This window comes from Acipenser ruthenus, chromosome 21 (genome assembly GCF_902713425.1).
Source record: "Acipenser ruthenus chromosome 21, fAciRut3.2 maternal haplotype, whole genome shotgun sequence".
NCBI classification, from domain to species: domain Eukaryota; kingdom Metazoa; phylum Chordata; class Actinopteri; order Acipenseriformes; family Acipenseridae; genus Acipenser; species Acipenser ruthenus.
In genome coordinates this window covers 11,149,769-11,169,116 of record NC_081209.1, presented here as the reverse complement: position 1 = coordinate 11,169,116, position 19,348 = coordinate 11,149,769, and the positions used below count along the sequence as shown (strand labels likewise).

General features: G+C 41.5%; 1 protein-coding gene across 2 annotated transcripts in view; it reads right to left on the bottom strand.

The window, feature by feature from the left end:
• Positions 1-424: 424 nt before the first annotated feature.
• The window catches only part of LOC117428210 (mediator of RNA polymerase II transcription subunit 13-like), a 127,127-nt gene continuing 108,203 nt past the window's right edge, over positions 425-19,348 (bottom strand). For both annotated transcript variants that reach the window (XM_034047017.3, XM_034047018.3), the window contains exons 19-31: positions 17,767-17,990; positions 17,156-17,351; positions 16,083-16,386; positions 14,791-15,010; positions 13,188-13,376; positions 12,728-12,951; positions 11,816-11,958; positions 10,976-11,134; positions 9,388-9,552; positions 7,146-7,285; positions 5,085-5,246; positions 4,622-4,734; positions 425-3,634 (exon numbers count right to left, since the gene is read on the bottom strand). In XM_034047017.3, the coding sequence (XP_033902908.3) occupies positions 3,502-3,634; positions 4,622-4,734; positions 5,085-5,246; positions 7,146-7,285; positions 9,388-9,552; positions 10,976-11,134; positions 11,816-11,958; positions 12,728-12,951; positions 13,188-13,376; positions 14,791-15,010; positions 16,083-16,386; positions 17,156-17,351; positions 17,767-17,990 (2,372 nt within the window). In that variant the 3' untranslated portion in view covers positions 425-3,501. The remainder of the gene's footprint in view (positions 3,635-4,621; positions 4,735-5,084; positions 5,247-7,145; positions 7,286-9,387; positions 9,553-10,975; positions 11,135-11,815; positions 11,959-12,727; positions 12,952-13,187; positions 13,377-14,790; positions 15,011-16,082; positions 16,387-17,155; positions 17,352-17,766; positions 17,991-19,348) is intronic.

Here is a 19,348-nt window from a genome sequence, read left to right as displayed (position 1 = left end):
GCATCAACATGGCTAGGTAACCCCTTCCGTAACCACACTTTTCACTTAACCTCCTTGTGGTTTCTGAGCTGTGCTTAAAGTATTGGTTAGGGTAAACATCGTCAGCTCCTTTTAAGATTTTAAAGACTTCAATTCTTTGTTCCTTTCAACTGGGATTAGTCTGGTTGCTCTTCATTGGACTCTCTCTAGGGTCACAATGTCCTTTTGGTAATGCGGTGACAAGGACTGAAAACAGCATTGACCTCCATAGTGCTTCATAACTTCCTTTGATTTGTACTCTATACACTTTTGACTATATATATATATATATATATATATATATATAAATGGGTCTAGGGGAGATAAAAACAGTCTAGTCAGGAGCATACAGGGTGTGATCTATCTTTGACACAATTGCAAATAAATAAGAAACCAGGCATTTCATTTTTTCGATAATTTAATAATTTACTTCTTTTTAAAAAAGAGTGTAAAAGATACAGATATCTCTTTCCCAAGATAGATCTGAACGATATTTAAAATGATGACAGGTGTATCAAACTTGCTTTTTAGTGTACTTGTTTCGGCAATACAAGAACCTCATGAAATTCATATTTTTTGTTTCTTATTTTTAATGTTATATTTTTATAAAATAAAAAATAAAAAAAGCCCACAGCAAAAAAGAGGAATCACAAAAGAAAAATGTAACTGGCATGAAATGTACAGCTATTAAAATTGAAAAATATTCTGAAATATACATACATGCATGCTAGTATATTTGGAAATAAATGTTTGTAAAAATGAAAATAATAACAGGGCTTGAATGCTTCATTTGATTTACGCCACTAAAATAATGCATATTTATTAAATATACAATACCATTTTTAATGCTGAAATATATATTTTCTTAAATCTATTGCCAACAACATCAAGATTTTTTTGTTTTTTGCAGCAAAAAACATATAAATATACAGATTTTGTTTCTTTAACTTAAATCTTAAATAACAAGAAGCATGGAGATGTATTTTCAATAAAAAATAATAACCTTGTTATTATTTCATAATAATAATAATAATAATAATAATAATAATAATAATAATAATAATAATAACAACAACAAGAAGAAATTAAAATATATAAGCTATTCACCCAAAAGTTTGATTCGGGGAAGGAAGAAGACAAAAAGTGAAAACTTAAAAAATACAAATGTGACTACTTTACAAATATTTATTAACTTTATTTTTTAAATTGTATTTAATAAAGGCCTTGTGTTTTTTTCTCGTTTTTTATGTTTTGAATAATAAAAAATAGCTCAGAATTCTTTTAAATGTCAATTTTACACTATTCACAACAATTTTTTCTTCTTAAATTTCAGTTTATATCTACAGTTAGATATAATAAGAGTCACCTTAAAAAACACAGTGCCTCAAATGTATCACTTTACAAATTAGATGTAGTTCATCTCCCCATGATTTTTATGTTTCTTTAGGTCCTTGCTGAACACAAAAATCAAGTATCACAAGACAGTCGCGACACTTTAAATCAAAAATACTTCCTAAGGTAAGCAGTGCAAGATATCTGAGCTGCAACTGTTTCAAAACTGGAAGAACATCACCATGAGAGTTTAATGAACACCGTTCTTGGGCTGGCATTATTAATTACAACACTGACAAAAACAAATGTCCCATTTGAGGCATTCCAAAGAATGCAGATATCAAGCACTTGACTTTTTAAATTGATTACTGAACCAACATTGCCAACTATCGGACAGCTTTCCAGTCATGTGAGCCAGCAGTCCAGAACTAGCATGGCTGGGATTTCATAGAGGGTGGCCACTTTCCTTTACTGGGATTTGAGCTTGTCTGGAAGTCAAAGCACACAACACAAGACACAGCAGAGGAATAGAGCAGTATACACAGTAACCTGTCCAAGCATGTTTCCAAAGACAGTCATGCAAACACCTGGATTCATACAGCTCAGCGTGACTTTCAACAACTACCTAACACTTAGTGCTATATTCATAAAAGCAGCGGCTAAAATTTGCCCATCTCCTCTAAACCTCAATGGCTGGTTTCAGAGACCCTGATTAGCACTAATCCTGGACGACCTACTGCTACCTTAGGTAAGGAAATCCAAAACGAGTGTTAATTGGAGTGCACTAGTCTTCTTGTTGCTTTGTACTATATTATTCTCGGCTATTAACTGATACAAGACTGAACTGAAACCTGCCTTATACTGTAAATAGCTTGACAGATTATTTGTTTAATTGACAACTATTTGTTTAATTAGTGCAATAAGCACTTTTAACACAGGTGAAACTGATTTCTCCAAGACATTTGTAAACTGTATTTAATGATTTATTTTTATTTATCTTCTTTAATATTGGTCAGAGACTGTTTTCTTTTTGGCACAATTAAACCGTAGTCTGAATAAACATGCTTGGCCTTCTACAATTAATTACTGTTACAGTACCAAAGTACTAGTAAGAAACCATTTTTTGATAAAGGGTTCTCACTGGTATTGTGATCAGTAAAGACTGTATATAAAATAGCTTTCAAAACCAAGATGTCTTGAGTGGAAAGAAAAGGTAAAATGTTTGTCTGTTTGACTTTAGCCGCTTAAAACTCACGCTAAGTTTTATGAATCCAACCGTAAGCATGACGTTACACAGAAGTCTATGTTTAAGCCCGTCTCAGGAGCAGGAGGATTGCTGATCGATTACTTAGCTGCAGTCCTGCCCAGAATTTGTTGGCTAAATTTTCTTCCATCTGCTGAAATAATCCATGCCAAAATCAAACAAATTCATTCTAAGACAACACTGAGGAAGGCATTAGCCAACATGTTTGACAGTTTTGTGTATGTTTGCTTTAGGCAAACAATCACACACTCAACTTCTCAAATAAAACACTGTATTCTAGGGTAAGGATGAGTAAGTGTTTATTACATGTTTTTTATAGATTGCCTTCACGTTGGTGCTTCTGAGTGTAGTGCTCATGAAAGTTGAGAGGCAGTGGCGCTGGTTACAGTGAGGCAGGCACTCTGACACACCTTGTACCTGAACATCCCCTGCCTGCCATTCAGTCTGGGCCTCTCTCAAAAAAGACTGACTGATGTCCATAAGGGTCTAGGGGGTATAGCAGACTAATTCACCTGCCTCTCATACCTTTCATCATCAATTAGGAGGCGCAGGTCAAAAGCGAGTTTGGTTTTAGAGTTGTGTCTTTCTATGTCTGGAAATGTGATTGGATAGTGCAACAGAACTGGGCAGTACCATGGGTGCTGTATTGGATTGAATCCATTCTTTAGTCCAGTAGGAATGGCATGGTCCTCCTCAAATGGGACCCTGTCTTGGCAGGTTGCAGCCCTTGCTGGGTTTACTCTCAAAGTACTTAAGTGCAGATGGTCAGCCAGTGTGGCTTTCCCTGTCAGTGCACCGAGCCTCTTTACCAGCTCAGAAATGGCATCGTCTTCATTTTTTTTTTAAATATACATATGGAGGATTGGGCAGCGTGCCCTCTCCCTCTGCTAAAGCATGTTCAGGATGGCATTGTACATCTGTGTGAGGACCACAAAGTGGACGGGCAGGCAGGAGCGGCGGTCTTGGGTGGCAGGGCTGCAGGTGAGCCAGGACAGAGAGTTGTACTGCTCCAGGACAAACCTGGGTGAAGAGAAAGGAGACAGACATTACTGGTGTGAAGTGTCTTTAGTAGAGCACATCCATTCTCTACCATCGGAAAACTAGGTCGCAAACAAAGCACGGGGCGGAGCGTAAGATAATGACATCTTTGATACAAAGATTTATAAACATGAAGTAAAATGGATAAGTGAAAAAATGAGCATTGGTTGTGAAGTATGTACACTGCTCCTTCGTTATAAGGCAGCCCTTTATACCGCAGAACAGATTACTTTGCCCTATAACGCCATTCCACTAGCACTTGTAATCTCGTTATAAGACTAAACACAAACTGCACAGTCTTTTACCTGTGGTTCCCAGCTACAGTTTCATTAAGGGTTTCTGAAGCATGGCTGCACTTCATTAAAATGTGTCCACAAAATTTAGATTTTTTATTTAGATGAAAATATTTGTGTTGTCTCTATTATGGATAAACCTAAAAAACCTCAATATGGTCGCCATCACAGGTAAACGACACATTTAGCATGGAGTGTTTATACACCCCTGCAAATAGGCATCTCATTTTTCTTGTTTAAAATGATAGAATACAGTTTTGTAACATGTAAAATATCAGTATAATCTTTATCACCAGGCTCATGATCACAAAATGGCAGCCATATTAGGTGACAGGTCAAAGTGAAGGGTTCTGTTAGCTCCTGCTTGAGTTTCCAATACTCAGACAGTCTGAAGTGGTTTATGATATACAGCAGATCTACAAAAACAAATTAAATAAATGCTACGCATCCTGGAATGTCCCCTGTTCAATTTACACCGTTTAAAAAAAAAAATGTTTAAGTATTCTACAATGTAGTAAAATAAAAACCTTGATATAAACTAAGAGAGAAACATGCTTTGGTACAGTGACCATAGAGACTTGGAATTGGATCTGTGTAATATTCCATGTACTGTTTTAATCACTGCTATACAATACTGTATTATTTAAATGGATTTCAGGGCATTTCAGCTTCTTACCTCAACACATCAGAGGTGGTCTTAGAGTCAAGTGGGTGGGGGGTCCTTTGGGAGTTCTTGTTCAAGATGAGCTCGTCTGTGTGAGCTACCGAGATGTGGTGGTGAAGGGAAGCCTGTAGGAACAGAGAGAAATTGTGAGTGAACGAGGGTGGGTCTGAGTAATTCACTTGTTAGAGAAAGAAAGCGTTGGGCTGCAGTGTGGAAGGCAGTGGGTTTGAGTAGCTCAGTGGTTAGAGTGCTAAGCTGCAGTGTAGAAGGCAGTGGGTTTGAGTAGCTCAGTGGTGAGAGTGCTAAGCTGCAGTGTGGAAGGCAGTGGGTTCGAGTAGCTCAGTGGATTTGAGTTGTTGTTATTGTTGTTAGAAAGGCGCACATTTTGAACGGGAGTGCAGGCTAAGGCCATCAGTCCCCAGCAGCAGTGAAGGTAGCTTGTTGATGCCCTCTGTAAGAGTGCTGGCAGCCTTACCTTGAGAAAGAGCGGGCACTGGTACTGTGCCTGCGGGCAGGATGCCCAGAACCACTGGGGCAGGTTGTCAGCCTTGGCAGTGGAGACATAGTAGCCGAGAGCCAGCGGCTGCTGCTTGAGCTCCTCCGGGGCCTCCCGGGACAGCAGCCTCTCTCCTTGACTCTGAGGACAGACACAGCACAGGGTTAGACTGAGGGAGAGAGCTGGGCGGTGGGATGCACGCAGGACAGGCGATCTCGGAAGCAGTGTGGCCTCCGGATGTCCTGTATAATCTCCTTACTCAATGCAAGCAAATTGTGCCAATCCCTTTAAGGCCTTCTTTCCTGCGAGTAACCAACTGGCTGCTTTACATAATGCACAAAACTGTTTTGCAGCCAGTTAGATGCATTGACCCTGAAGAGTCTGCTGGGGTGAAATAACCAACAAAGTAAAGCAGTTCTAGACTTCCTGGAAGGCAAGGCAAGCAAACTGAGACCTACTGTAGGTTCTTTAACCTAGTGTAGTACCAGTGTGTTTGCTAGAACATGTCTTTCTTTCAAAACAATTGAGACCTATATGGTAAATGGAAGTGCTTGACAGGTAAATGGAATAATACTGTTAGCTACAATTACTTTAACAGCCCTGGGGTGGCCTAGCGGTTAGCTGAGGGATTGCACACAGAGGCCACTGAACCACTAATCAATTGCTGCTTATGCAGAAAAGAGACCAACCTCTGAGGACCTGAGCTCTAATGATCATCGACGGTGGCTTTTCTAAGCTGAGAATTACAACCTCAATTACCAGGGCCTGGTTAATATACAACTGTATGTTCTCTGTGTTGCACAGTCCTGCTTGCTGTAGCAGAACAGCCAGCCTGCAGGCACTGGGAATGTTACTGCCACTAACAACATGCCTTAAGCCTTTGATGTTGTAATTGTCAGATTTTACAATGTGTACACAGCATACAAACCTTTACAAACCAAAAGTCTTAAAAAACAAACAGCAGCAGGAGTTTCAAAAGGGACTGTTCAAAGGCATAACAACCAGAGTTTAACAAAATCTTCCTTGTTATTAGCAGCAATAGCATTACCAATAGCCTCCCATCCATTTGGATATATATTGATATATCCAAATTAATGATACCATTTTTTCAACTTTAATTTGTCGTACACAGATTGTACAAGTATTGCAATGGGTGGATATAATTATTACCCCCCACAATATCTGTCAGATGACACTAGAATGTTCATTAGCGCATTGTTGCAATCAATGGGCTTTCCTGACAGGTTGGTGATAATCACATTAACTATGTATTGGGAGGTTTGTGAACAAAAAACAAGCCTACCCGTGGGGCTCAATATAAGGGGATAGAATACCTTTATATTAATCTAGAAATACTAAAAGAAACAAAATCAATTCATGGGCAAATGTTTCATTTCAAGACGGTGAAAAAGATTTCTAGTCAAGGTTTTTGTCTTTTAATTTATTAAGTTTTTTTTAGTATTTCTAGATTCATATAAAACACTAAATTTGTTGGCAACTTTGACCTGTGACCTAACATGGCTATCGTATTAACTAATACGTTTCTTGGGTAGAGAAACTGTCCAGATCATTGATACAGATTTCAGGTATCTATTTTACTTCATGTTTGCAAACCATTCAATCAGGTATTGGAGCCGTAAGCATGACGAAAAAGTTAACCATAATGTAAATCAACAATATGTACAGAATATAATAGAATAAGAATTAGCAATGGATGTGAATACAAGGTATTTAAGACCTAGATGTCATGAGGTATTTTGGTATCATAGTACACTAAATGTATATTTAATATAATATGGTAACATAGTATTTTACAATGACTGATTTACAGTCTGTGGAATAACTCAAGATGTATGCAAAAATCAATACGCAGTACAGATGTCCAGAGAGACACCTCTACATATCTCCACAATCTGATACTCCCAATAACTTATGGCAAATAAGCTAATATCCAGTTATGTATGTACGCATGCCTCCACTGTATCTCCACAGCCGGAGGGGGCAGTAATGAATCTGAAGGGGTGCTGAAGCTGTGCTCACCCGGCTGTGCTGGAAGTGGGAGCCCCCTCCAATCCCTGAGGGGGACCCCGGGGAGGGGACGGGGGAGGAGGTGATCAGCATCATGTCATTCCCAATGTCGTTCTCCAGCTCGTCCGGGAACGGGATGTCAAACATGTCATCTGGGAATACGACAGCAGCACATTGGCAATATATTAGCAGCCCACCTTTAGATTTCTGTAGGTATCCCAAAATTCCAACATTGAATCAATCTGCACTGCACTGCAGACAAACTATTACTTCAAAGTCTTATGCAAGCTTAACATTGTAAAGCTGTAATAAAGCAGAGGTAAGCAATGTCATGCCCTGAAAGGTAAAGCATATTACCATGGCAAAGCATGGTAAACTATGATAAATGAACAGTATAGCCATGGGAAAACTGAGAAACTACAGTGCAATTTTAGCATGGTAAACTTTTATAAGGGTAAAACCAAGTACAGTGTTCTCTCTTTATTCCGCTACTTGACTTACACATTAATACATAGTGAAATATCTAATACAGTGGATTAGTGAAAGGCCCTTACTAGAATTTGTGAATTACTGAATCATGAAACAACAAGGGAGAGCTGTACACCCAGTAGATGAAGGCATCTTGTATGCGCAACAGCATTGCAGAATTTGATAAAGCAATTGTGCCACCTGCTGGACAAAGTAATTAATGCTCATGTGAAAGACGGCGCTTATTCACAGTTTGATAACAAGAAATAAATAACAGGCCAATTGTTAGGTATTCATTTTTGACTTTTAGTTGTGTTTTTTAAAGAATGGAGCTCAATATGTGCTCCAGATGTAAGTGTTTTAGACTCAGAGAAAGTTTAGGAGAAACTACTGGAAAAAGAAATATTTAATTCATTTACACAGAGCAAAAACATCCAGTGCCTGTCTGGTTAATTCCATTAGACACGTTTACAATGTTTGTTAAAATGTCTCAGAACACCAGGCAGTGTTTACAAGAAGAGTGTGACTTTAGCTTTGTTATTTCTGCTATCCGCAGCGGATATGTTTTTTTAAGATAATCCTGACTGCTTTGACATATGATAAATCACACATCATGACTCATATATTTCTGAACTTTTACGCTGGAGCGTTGGCCAGGAGAAAGAGAATTTTGCAGGGTATCATGATCATGGTGCTCTGATTGAAACAAATGGTGTATTATGAGAACAGAAAACCAACATTGTTGGAAGATTTGTAGTAAATAAATATGAAAAAGTAACTGAATCTTTTATTAGCTCTTTTTAAAATGTCATATAGTAAAAGCATAGCAAAGTGGTATAAAGCACAGTGAAAACACGTTAAGGCAAAGTATTGTAAAGCCCAGAGAGGTAAGGTAAAGCCTATTTAAAAACCTGACAAACTATGGAAATACATAGTATAACCATGGGAAACACACAACCATGAATGCGGTGAACCTTTATAAAGAAACACGAGAGCTTTTGAGGGCCAAAATTATCTTGATTTGAGTTTAAGGAAAACGTCCTGGATTTAACAGGGTGTCTAATTTCAGTATTCCATAATATGTGTACCTATATGCCAATCTAACTTTAAAACACACTAACTAACTTTAAAATCTCTAGTTTGCTAGTTTGTTCCTTGTCTCTTTAAAATATATATATATAGAAAATATTTACACAGTCACATAAATCACATATAGCACATGAATGCAGTAGCACCTGAGTTAATCTTTAATAACGGGTTAGGAACTGCTGTAAACTGGCATTTTAATAGCTCAGCCTGGGCAGGGAAGTGTGATAGTAGCAGGTCTAACGCTCCCAGTCTCTCCGAGTCACTGCTTTCAGGCAGCACGGCTGGCTGGGTGTTACAATATTAACCACAATTGAATTTGGCACCAGAGTGTGGCTTGTGCAGCTCGGCCCCGGGCTCAAACAAGATCTTACCAAGCCAGTTCACATTTTACCTTCCTTAAAACAAACTCAAATAGCAATGCTATCTGTAGAGTGATAACTTGGGTTAGATTTCCTCATCTCAATCTAATACATCCCTACAAACTAATAAGTTTAATGACAAATGTCTTTTTCAGTGTGTTCAAGATGTCTTCAAAAGACACTCAGAAAGGCAGACGCTCACTTACACACAGTCAGGTTTACACAGACACACACACACAGACAGACAGATGTTTCTTGCTGCGGTCGACACACAGAATGGCAGACGATTTCCCTCACAGAGTCACACAGTGGCAGTGCCAGCCCCACCTCCCTCTCACCTTGGTTGTCTTCTATGGGGTAGGTCCCGGGTGCCACCTGGGTTGTGGCGGAGGTGGGGAAGACCAGGATGTGCGTGCAAGAGGCGTCCTGCGGGGTGTTGAGCTGAGAGGTCTGCAGGTTGAGGGCAGTGCTGCGGCCAAACACAGAGCCCATGGTCACTGCGTCTGCGGAGAGACAGAGGAGGCAAAGATCGCTCAGAGATCCCCGGAGAAGCCAATAGCGGAATATAGCCTGATTACTTATGATGTGGATTACAATGACCACAAGATAAAGCAATCACTAATATAGTGTTGCAGATAGCAGACTGGGGTGCAATAATATGAACAGTGGTGGAAAAATAACTGAGATGAGATGCACAAATAATCAGGTTTATACATTTTAGAGCAGTAGTATTAATAACCTGTGAAATGATCCTCTACACCCATTAGTTACATTAACTCCATTGTAAGACTACATTTACAAAGACTTTTGGAACTCAGAATGGAACGTTCATATTTTTAGATTTTGAAAATGTCCACTTATATCGAACGCTCCCAGCAGATACATCAGTGCTGTACCTCCGGTCAACTTCCTAAAGTCGCATGAAGGAATTAGGTTGCCATGGAAATCACATCAGTCATTAGAAATGTAGTGACTGGTATTCAATGCAAGCCAATACGTCTAGAAAATAAATGGTAAACATGCATAATGTTTCATAGTGCAGGGGCTGGAGGGAGCGTGGAGGAGGATGTATGGGGGAAGCTTATCTGTGGCAGAGACACTCGGGAATACTGTTTGACCACTGGAAGGTTGTTCAGTGTCAAAGTTTGAGTGGAACAGAAGAGGAAACAAAAACGATGTGCGAATTATGAATCACCCTGTATTTAAAAATAATTATATGTTCAGAATTGTTTTTCCTACAAGGACTCAAAACTCCCAGAAGCAACTCACGTGTGACGGATGCGTTCATGATACGCTTGACAATTTTGTTGTTTACAAATGCTATGAAAAAAAATACTGCCTTACAGCCTCATTAGCAAGAATATGTTTACAGACTCCTAGATGCCTTTAACTAGTAGTGTCCTGTTTATAAGAGGGCGTGATAGGAAGAGCCTTCACACTGAGAGAGAGACTCTGATCTCGCAGTAACACAAATGAAATTAGTAGTTTGAATTACAACAAACGGTACGTCACGCCTGGTGATCAAAGGACAGTACAGCGATACACCTTGAAGACTCAACTACTAATCAACAGAACACAACCAGACGCCCCCTCATGGATTCAACACGAACAACAAAATGATGAAAACGATACGACAAACACAACTACATATTAGGAATATTTTGGCACCATCCCGATGTAAAAAACTGCAAGCACAAAATACATCGAGAGGGGCTTATATAGTGTAACAAATGCAATTATTATTCCAATAATAGCTTGAAATAATACAAGTATGGAGGAATAGCAGCTACAATACCATTTAAAATCTAATATAACAATGTGTTCATATAAGAAAATGTGAGACCTACGAAGTGATGGTAACACATGTTAGACAGGGTTTACTGGAATGATCCAGCACTGAGGAGGATGCTCTGATAAGTGCTGTACCTGGCATCACGACAAAGGATCCCTGGGGCTCCATGGCGACCAGGCAGGCACTGAGGATAGAGGGGGAGTCGCAGGCTGAGATCCCACACATCCGACATGTCTCTTTGAGCTGCCGACTGATGGACTGAAGAGAGCACTCTCCCAGGAGGATACTCCAGTCTGGGAGGGGGAGAGAGAGACAGGGGCTGGAACATGGGGCAGCAGCTGCACCCTTAGAAACAGGGCTCTTCACGACAGCACAACACAGTGGCACCAACAATGACTCAGAGTTCATGTCCATAGTGTTATATCTTATAGGTAGATTCAACAGTGTAAAAACAGTTTCCTCTAGCAAGTGTAACTACTTCTAGCCTGCTAGTTGCAGTATATGATATGTTTACTGTCCATTACTAATACTTGCCTTAAAAATTTGACAGATGAATCAAAGTGTAACTAACACTCTAATACTCTTTCCATTCCCACACTCCAAACTAGTGATTTGCTCCACTACAGTGTGGTAACAGCATCTCTACAAGCAAACTCTGAGACGCAGTATTCTTTATACACATGATCTGAACTATGAAATGAATTAAATGTTTCTCTTGCAAGAATTAATCACTTCTAAACTGAACCGCATGTTGCTATTTGGAAAGTGTGTTGCAGTTTTAAATAATTTGTAATAGTTATAGTAGTAATAGTTTGTAATAATTATTCATAATTATTATATTGGTCCAATATTGGCAGTCTGTGGAATAAGATTGGGAACCATCTTTATATTATATTATTATATTATATTATTTCAGAGGTAGTGTTATACCATAGCCCTCACCCGGCTTCAGCCCGGTCTCTCTGTGTACATACCTTTAAGTTCTCCATGACCCAGACGTCCCAACCGGCCAATCACTATCCTCCATGGCTGTGATGTCATCTGGATGATGCCCACACACCACTCCCAGACCTTCTGCAGGCCCATCTTCCTGGCAGAAACCTTCGTCCTGCGAGCCCTGGGGTTAATGAGAGACAGTGAGGCTTGCTTTTCCACTCAGGCAGGGTATTTATATAGTACAAGTATGTCAGAAACACATACTTGTACATTCAATGCACTCTAAAGTGTCTCCTACCCGCTGTCCTATATTTCCACTCAGTTCCTAACTAATGTCCTCTAGTCCTGGTTTAAAATAATGACTTAAAAAAGTTAAGTCTCTCCTAACCCTTCTTTGTGCTAGGCTAAAAAGATTCAGCTTCACAAATCATTCCTTTAAGCCCCAGGATCAATCAGGCTGCTCTTCGTTGGATTCTCTCCAGAGCTGCACTGAACTTTTTGTAAAGCAGGGACCAACACTGAGAATGTACAGGTAGCACTCTATGTGTAGTCTCACCAGTGCATTATCCAACCTAGTCTTAACCTCCTTTGATTTGTACTCTTCACTTCTGACTATATAAATCATGTGCTCTGTTTGACTTTCTCATTGTTCCCCCACACTGTCTGGTTGCTGACAGCTATAAGTCTTGTACAATGTCAATGTCTTTCTCTTGCCACTGTGCTGTTCAGTCCCACCAATTTGGCATTTGAATCCTACGTGTAACTCGATACATTCATTCATTACATTTGTTACAATTCTGTTTGCAGTCTAATGGATTCCCTGGGCTATGTTTTGTCTCACAGCTATGGGTCATTAACAAGATTTACAAGCTTACTGAGTATCACACTCAGGAAACAGCAGAGTGTGCAGAGAGAGATGGACAGACAGAGACAGACTGAGGTGGCTGTACCGGTTTGGCACGTCGATGTTGATGACGCAGGTCTCCAGTAGATCCCCGTGCAGGTCTGTGCAGGAAACAAGCAGCCAGCGCTGGTCATGGGACAGGCAGTACCCCACCAAGAGAACACTGTAGCGCTGGGCAGCCTCCCCCGCTGCCTCCCCCATCTCCAGCTGCCGGTTCCTCATGGGTCCCAGCACGAAGGGGGGAGAGTACAGCTGCAGAGGACTGGGCCGCTGGGAGAGGGAGAGAGGGTGAGAGGGGACATCTTAGGTGATAAGCAGCAGGGTCAGAGCTTGTCAGTACCTCTTCTAGGCTAAACACACTTTATCATATGTCCAAGTGCATTACAATGCACGTCATTTGCTTTAAAAAAGTCTGCAATTGCCTACCAAAGCGTTGTGAAAAAACAACACGAAAACCGTGAGAGCTTGTGATATTGTTATTGTCACTGTGCCCCTCGCTCCCTCACCTCTGTGTTCTTGAGCACGGTGTCGATGGTGGCGGCGGGTCCAAAGCCAGTGAGGCTCTTGATGTGTATCTGCGTGGGAAGCAGGCGCCGGCACTGTGAGTAGGTAGAGAAGGCCAGCGATCGCAGGTGCTGGATGTAGTGGGAGCGCTCATCCTTCACAGGCTGAAGCAGGTACTGGCAGGGCACCAGCTACAGAGGGGGCATAGTGCGACAGTGTGAGGTAAACCAAACCCGGATTGTGTAGGTGGAAACATAGGGGTCTCGTCAGATCGAAATTATTGTAGCTGATGAAGCAGTTTAAATTTTCTCCACCGTGCACAACCATTCATTATAGGAGGTCTGAAATTTCATTTTAAAACTTGATATCTGGTGCTACTCTGGAGCCACTTTCACCCAGAAGTGCCAGTACTGAGCCTCTCAGAGACATCTCAAAAGTACTTCAAAAGACCCATTCACAAAGCACAAAACTGCCCCATCTATGCAGGTCTAACACCGTCATAACCCTTTCACGCAGCACAAGGGATCATGAGGGACCAACTTTCAAACCTGTCAGTCAACAGATTGTTCCGATGGCAACGGAAACCCCTTCAACAAAATCCAAAAGATTAAATTTGACACTGACTTCCATCAAAGTGGATATGGCTGCATGTTGTTTGCTTTTAATTTTCAATTATATTATATAATATTGGAACCTGTTAGGGGCCACATTGCAGGAGGTTCAGGCACACTCTTATTGCAAAGAAGACAATACAGTATCGTTAAAAAAGAGATTCCAGCTGTTCAGGCAATAGCAGAGGGAAAATGTGGTGATTTTTTCCTTTATATAAAGGATGCTCCTGTGAACACTTGACTTGAGTAAGGGATCGTCAGCACGGTGATGTATTTTTATATGTACCTCTGGATACAGTCATGTGGGATGTTGCCTTTTAATCCACGCTCACTACAGCGCTTCAGTGCAGGTACAGCTCTTCACACAGGCCGTTAAGAGAGGTCTGTGCTGTCTCTGAACTGCCTCGCGAGGAGGTTCATAAAATATGTGGGCTCTGTGCCGGTAAGGTAATTCACACAGCCCAACATGCCGCTTCAATGCCGGCTTTCAGCCATAATAACGCATCTGTGTGAAAGGGCTTAGGTTAAAGACATTTCTGTTTGCAAGCCACGCTTAAGACTGTCTTGCACTTCCTGGGTCATTTCACCTGGAGGGTGCCATTTTCCCCACCTTTTCATTGGCGTCTTTCCTGTCAATAACCCTTATTGGCTGACATGCTTTCAGTCAGTAACAGAAGACACTGCTGAAGTCAAATGCAATCTGTTAACTCAAGAATAAGGCATAGAAACTGATAGCTTCCTTTAATCGTTGACAGTAAATTGTAGAAGTACTGTAGTTTGCTGTATAAGAGGCCCTCACTGTTTTCAGTATTTAACAGGTTTTTGATGTATAAATACTAAAAGGAACCTAATAAACGTAATGCCTTCAGCTGAAACGTGTCATTGAATTTATAGTCTGATTTCAGCACTATTGCGTGTTTAATAGTTATGGCTTGTGTGACTCAGATGGTAAAGAGAGAGCTGTGTAATTCACTCCAGCGCCAGTGTGCTGTACCTGCAGTACTAGGGCTGGCTTCAAGGTGTCAGGCAGGCTCTGCAGGATGTCAGTGTAGCAGCGCAGCAGTCCCAGCAGCCACACACTGCCAGGCTCCGCCTCCTCGGCAGCCTCGCTCTGGAAGGGGTCCACCACGTAAACCACGATCGACGGCGGGTGGGCGTGGCTGTCTGCCGACTCCGGCTCCGTGGGGATTCCGATTCGCTCCCTCTCTGCAGAGCTGAGAAGACAGGACAGGAAGTAGGAACACGAGAAAATATACCAAAGGGAGGAGGCCATTCGGCCCATCTAAGCTTGTCCGGTTCCTAGTAGTGGATTGATCTCATAACTTTGTCAGGTTGGGTCTTAAAGGGTCCAATTGATTCAGCCTCAACAACACGACTAGGTAACCCATTCCACACCCTCACCACTCTCTGTCTGAAGAAGTGTCTCCTACCCTCTGTCCTAAGTCTATCTCCACTTAATTTCCAACCGTGTCCTCTGGTCCTGGTTTCTGTGCTGCGCTTAAAGTATTGGTTTGGAACAACTATGTCAACTCCTTTTAAGATGTAAAAGACTTCAATCATTATTAATTCTTCTTTGTTCTTGGCTAAACAGAGTCAGTTCTTTCATTTCCTTCAGTAGTGCTCAGTAAAAATGAACAGTGCTGGCCTTTCAACTTCAGTTACATCGTCTAAACATTTGTCAAATAATTTTATTGTCAAAGATGTTATTTATTTGAGTTTTCTTCTAAGATGTTCTAGTTCACTGCTTTTCTAAGAGCATTTTTTATGTAAATGAAACGTGTTACAGGGCTCAGTAGTTTTACAGCATGTTGGTCTTATTAGAGAGGTAATGTAACAGGTTTGATATATTTGGGACTGCTTAAGATATTTATTACTGAAGGTGACTATGTATTTTGAAGTTTCCTATGCTTTATTACACTTTACTATGCTTTTACTATGAGATATGTGCCTTCAAATTCCTTCACCAAAGTGGACTTTTTCTAACAGAGGCCAAAACCTTCTCCACAGCCGTACCATGGAAGCGCAGGTCGGAGGTCTAAAATTGGTGGATGGGGGCTTCTTCAATGAAGGCTACACTGCTTCTGGAGAAGATAGCCCCTGATTTGATTATTTTACAATTACTTTAACATAAAAAAAACAATGTTAGTATTTTTCTTGGATGAAAAGAGACTCTCCAGAAATCTCTGTACCCTAGTTTGGAAGGTACTACCCCAACACAGACGCCGGTTTGGTTTGTCTGCTTGACTAGGATGACAACCTCCCTGGCTGTCCCCAGTTCTTTCTCACCTCTCCTGGCTCTCGTGTTGCCCTGTTGCTGGTGGAGCCAGGCTCTGCCCATTCTCAGCCTCTGTGTTCAGGGAGTTCTCCTGGGGGCGCTCGGTCCCCGTCTGCCCTGCAGTGGAGCCTGAGGTGGGTGGGGGGGGCTGGGACGCTGGGGCTGGGGGGGTAGGGGTGGAAGTATGTCCTGTGGGCAGTGGTGCGGGTGGCAGGGAGCTTGGCGTGGACTGGCCTGTAGGGGACGCTGTTGGGGGCTGAGGTTTGGGAGGCAGGAGCAGGGTGCTGTCTAGTGACAGCGCTGCAAGCTGAGGTGCTGAAATGAATAAACAAAAAACAGGCATTTAAATAGGAACACATTGTTTTAAATGGGTGAAAACAATTCATACTTTTTATGCTCTTCACACAGATTTGCAATGTCTAGTTGCAGGTCATAAAAATGGAAACACATCACTTACCGACTATAACTTTTATTTTTCTTCTAAACATCAAAATGAATTAGCCAGAACAAACACCCACAGCAGCCCTGACTTAGGCACTGTAGCCAGCTGCAGGAGCGGGGAGCAGGGAAGTCCTTGAGTAAAGCCCCCGGATTCTCTGCGGCCTGAGCATTGATTATCATTTTACAACTGAACTTAAAATGTTTTGGGTCTTCCTGGGTATGTTAATTTCCAAAAGCTGTAGTACTATGCATAGTTTCCTGTGTTGGTTTAAAACAATACTTTACTCAGTATCCCGGTGACGTTACGCATTCAAGTGTTATTTTAATGTATTTTAAAGTGCAGTATTATTGAGCTGTGCTGAAAAGGTGAAATACATTCATCACGGTTCAAACTGAACTGCTGGGTCTCAAACTACAGAACACGTGGCAATTTTATTTACAGGCATCACTATGTATTGCCTAAATTGTTTGTTTTTTTGTAACGAAAAACTGAAGCAAATACAATGATTGACATGAGAATGACTTGTATGCCCTATTTGTTCTACGTTTTGGTTTCTAAACCTTTTAGACAGAATATGGATGAATGGGAGGTTATTTAAACGGTGTTCCTTGTAATTGAGCATTGTGAGAGAGTGTTCCCTACCCAGCTGGTGTCTGCAGGTGTGTGCGTAGAGCCGCAGTTTGGTCAGGTTGTCCTCATCCCCATTGCTCCCCCAGGGCTGACTGAACCACTCATCCACCGGCTCCTCCTCCAGGCGCTGGGGAGACAGGGAGCCCACGCGCACCAGACCATCCCGGGACACCCTGGCAAGGGGGCGGTGCTGCCCCAGCCGACAGGCCTGCTCCACGACAGACAGAGAGAGCAGGGAGAGTCAGACTCTGAGACACATTTCAAAAGCGTGTGCAACTGGAAATAAGAGCCCAACTGAAAGGGGAATGGTATCTGCGATTGAGTGGTTTGTAAACATAAAATGGATTTGTGAGAAATATCTGTATCAGTGAATACAATAATCCTATTAACAACATTCACAGACCATTGACCAGTCTGATTAATTAAATCAAGTCTGCAGTTCATTAAAACTGTTTCAGAGAGGGTTTATTATTTCTTTCTCACTTTTCGAGGCAGTGTTAATTAAACCTTAGAGACCAATTACAAATGCTCAACAAAAACATTCCTTAATAAAAGTCCTTCCACTAAGAGTGTGTGTGAGCAGTGTCTAATGAGTTAATCCAATGTGTTAAAGCTGCACTCACCTCGTAGACAGAGCTCAGGTCCCTGAAGAAGCTCTTGGCTCCGCTGATCAGGGCCTCGCTGTCAGGACACACCACCAGGAAAGCGGTGTCTCTCTGGCCCCCATACGGCTCCAGCAGCAGCTTCTCCCAGAAGGGCAGGGCCAGGGGGGACAGAGCCAGGAAGTCCCGGTCATAGCCCACCAGCAGAGTGGGGATAGGGAGAGGCTCCGGGGACTCCTCCGAACCTGCAGGGGGCACACTTACAGCATCAGAACATAATAAAGTCCACTGAGACATCATTACCATCTGTACAAGCACTGGGTACAGTTTAAACATTTAGAACTGTTGACAAGAGGAGGCAGACCAGATCTAGGATTTGTGACCCACCTCAGGATGTGGGTTGACACGCTTTGACCTGGGTTGAGCGAGACTAAATGCTTGACAGCCGTTTGTGAGCCGACGCAATAACAAACAGACACAAGGCCATTCGGGTCATCTATGCTCATCTGTTTCCTAGTAGCCGATTGGTCTCAAAACAGCCACTTACTGAATCACTGTGATTTTTTAAGTTGGATCCCTGTGTGAAGAAGTGTCTCTAGCACTCTGTTCTGTCTATCTCCACTTAATTTCAAACCGTGTCTTCTGGTCCTGGTTACTGTGCTGAGTTTAAAGTATTGGCTAGGGTTAACTTTGTCAACTCCTTTTAAAATTTAAAAGACTTGAAGTCTTCCTTATTGTGTCATTCCACACCAAATAGACCAATGGTCCCCACTTCACCGTCTCAGGTTCTTTTCAGATCGCATAAGGAAGTATGTTTTTGGAAGAATCCCAAAATATCAGCTCTCAAGATATCTTGAATACTTTGAAAGTTCTGACCTCTCAAAGATGGCCCCTTTTCAGTGCTCATTGTCATCCATCACAGCACCCCCCACCCCCCCCCACCCCCCCCCCCCCCCCCCCACCCCCACCCCCACCCCCAACTGTAGGCCCATAAATACGGGAGATCAGGGATTTTTTTTATAGAAGCACGGAATGGTACATTTTAATACGAGAGAATGGTAATTTCACTGTAGAAGTGTGGATGAGAGATGTATACATTACATTCAACTGGAGAGCTAGCTGAGCTATCGTGCTTAAAGAAAGCATTTTAAACTACTTTCTTAAGTACCACCAAGCAAAATAAAGGGAATAAAAGACAGCGGCACCATGTCTAGTATTAGTAAAGACCTTGAAATTACTAAACTGTCACTGTGTCAACTGCTACTGATGTCCATATTTTGACAGTCACTGTTTAACTAGTACAGGTGGTTTCCATAAATCATGTTATTGTAAATATGAAATTAATCAAATCGCTATAACTATATACCTATATATAAAAAAAAAAAAAAAAAATGATTCCCTAAACAAATACCACATTGTTGATAGTAAAAAAAAATCTCCCAGTATTGAAAATCACCATTCCGTCTCAGATTCTGAATCCAGGATCGCCACTGTAATTGTCTTTTTCTCTCTAATGTAGTGTGTGTTGTACAGGTTCCTATATAACCACAGTATTCCTAGAAGCACATACAGAGCTCCTCCTAGTGAAGATATGTGGTGGGAT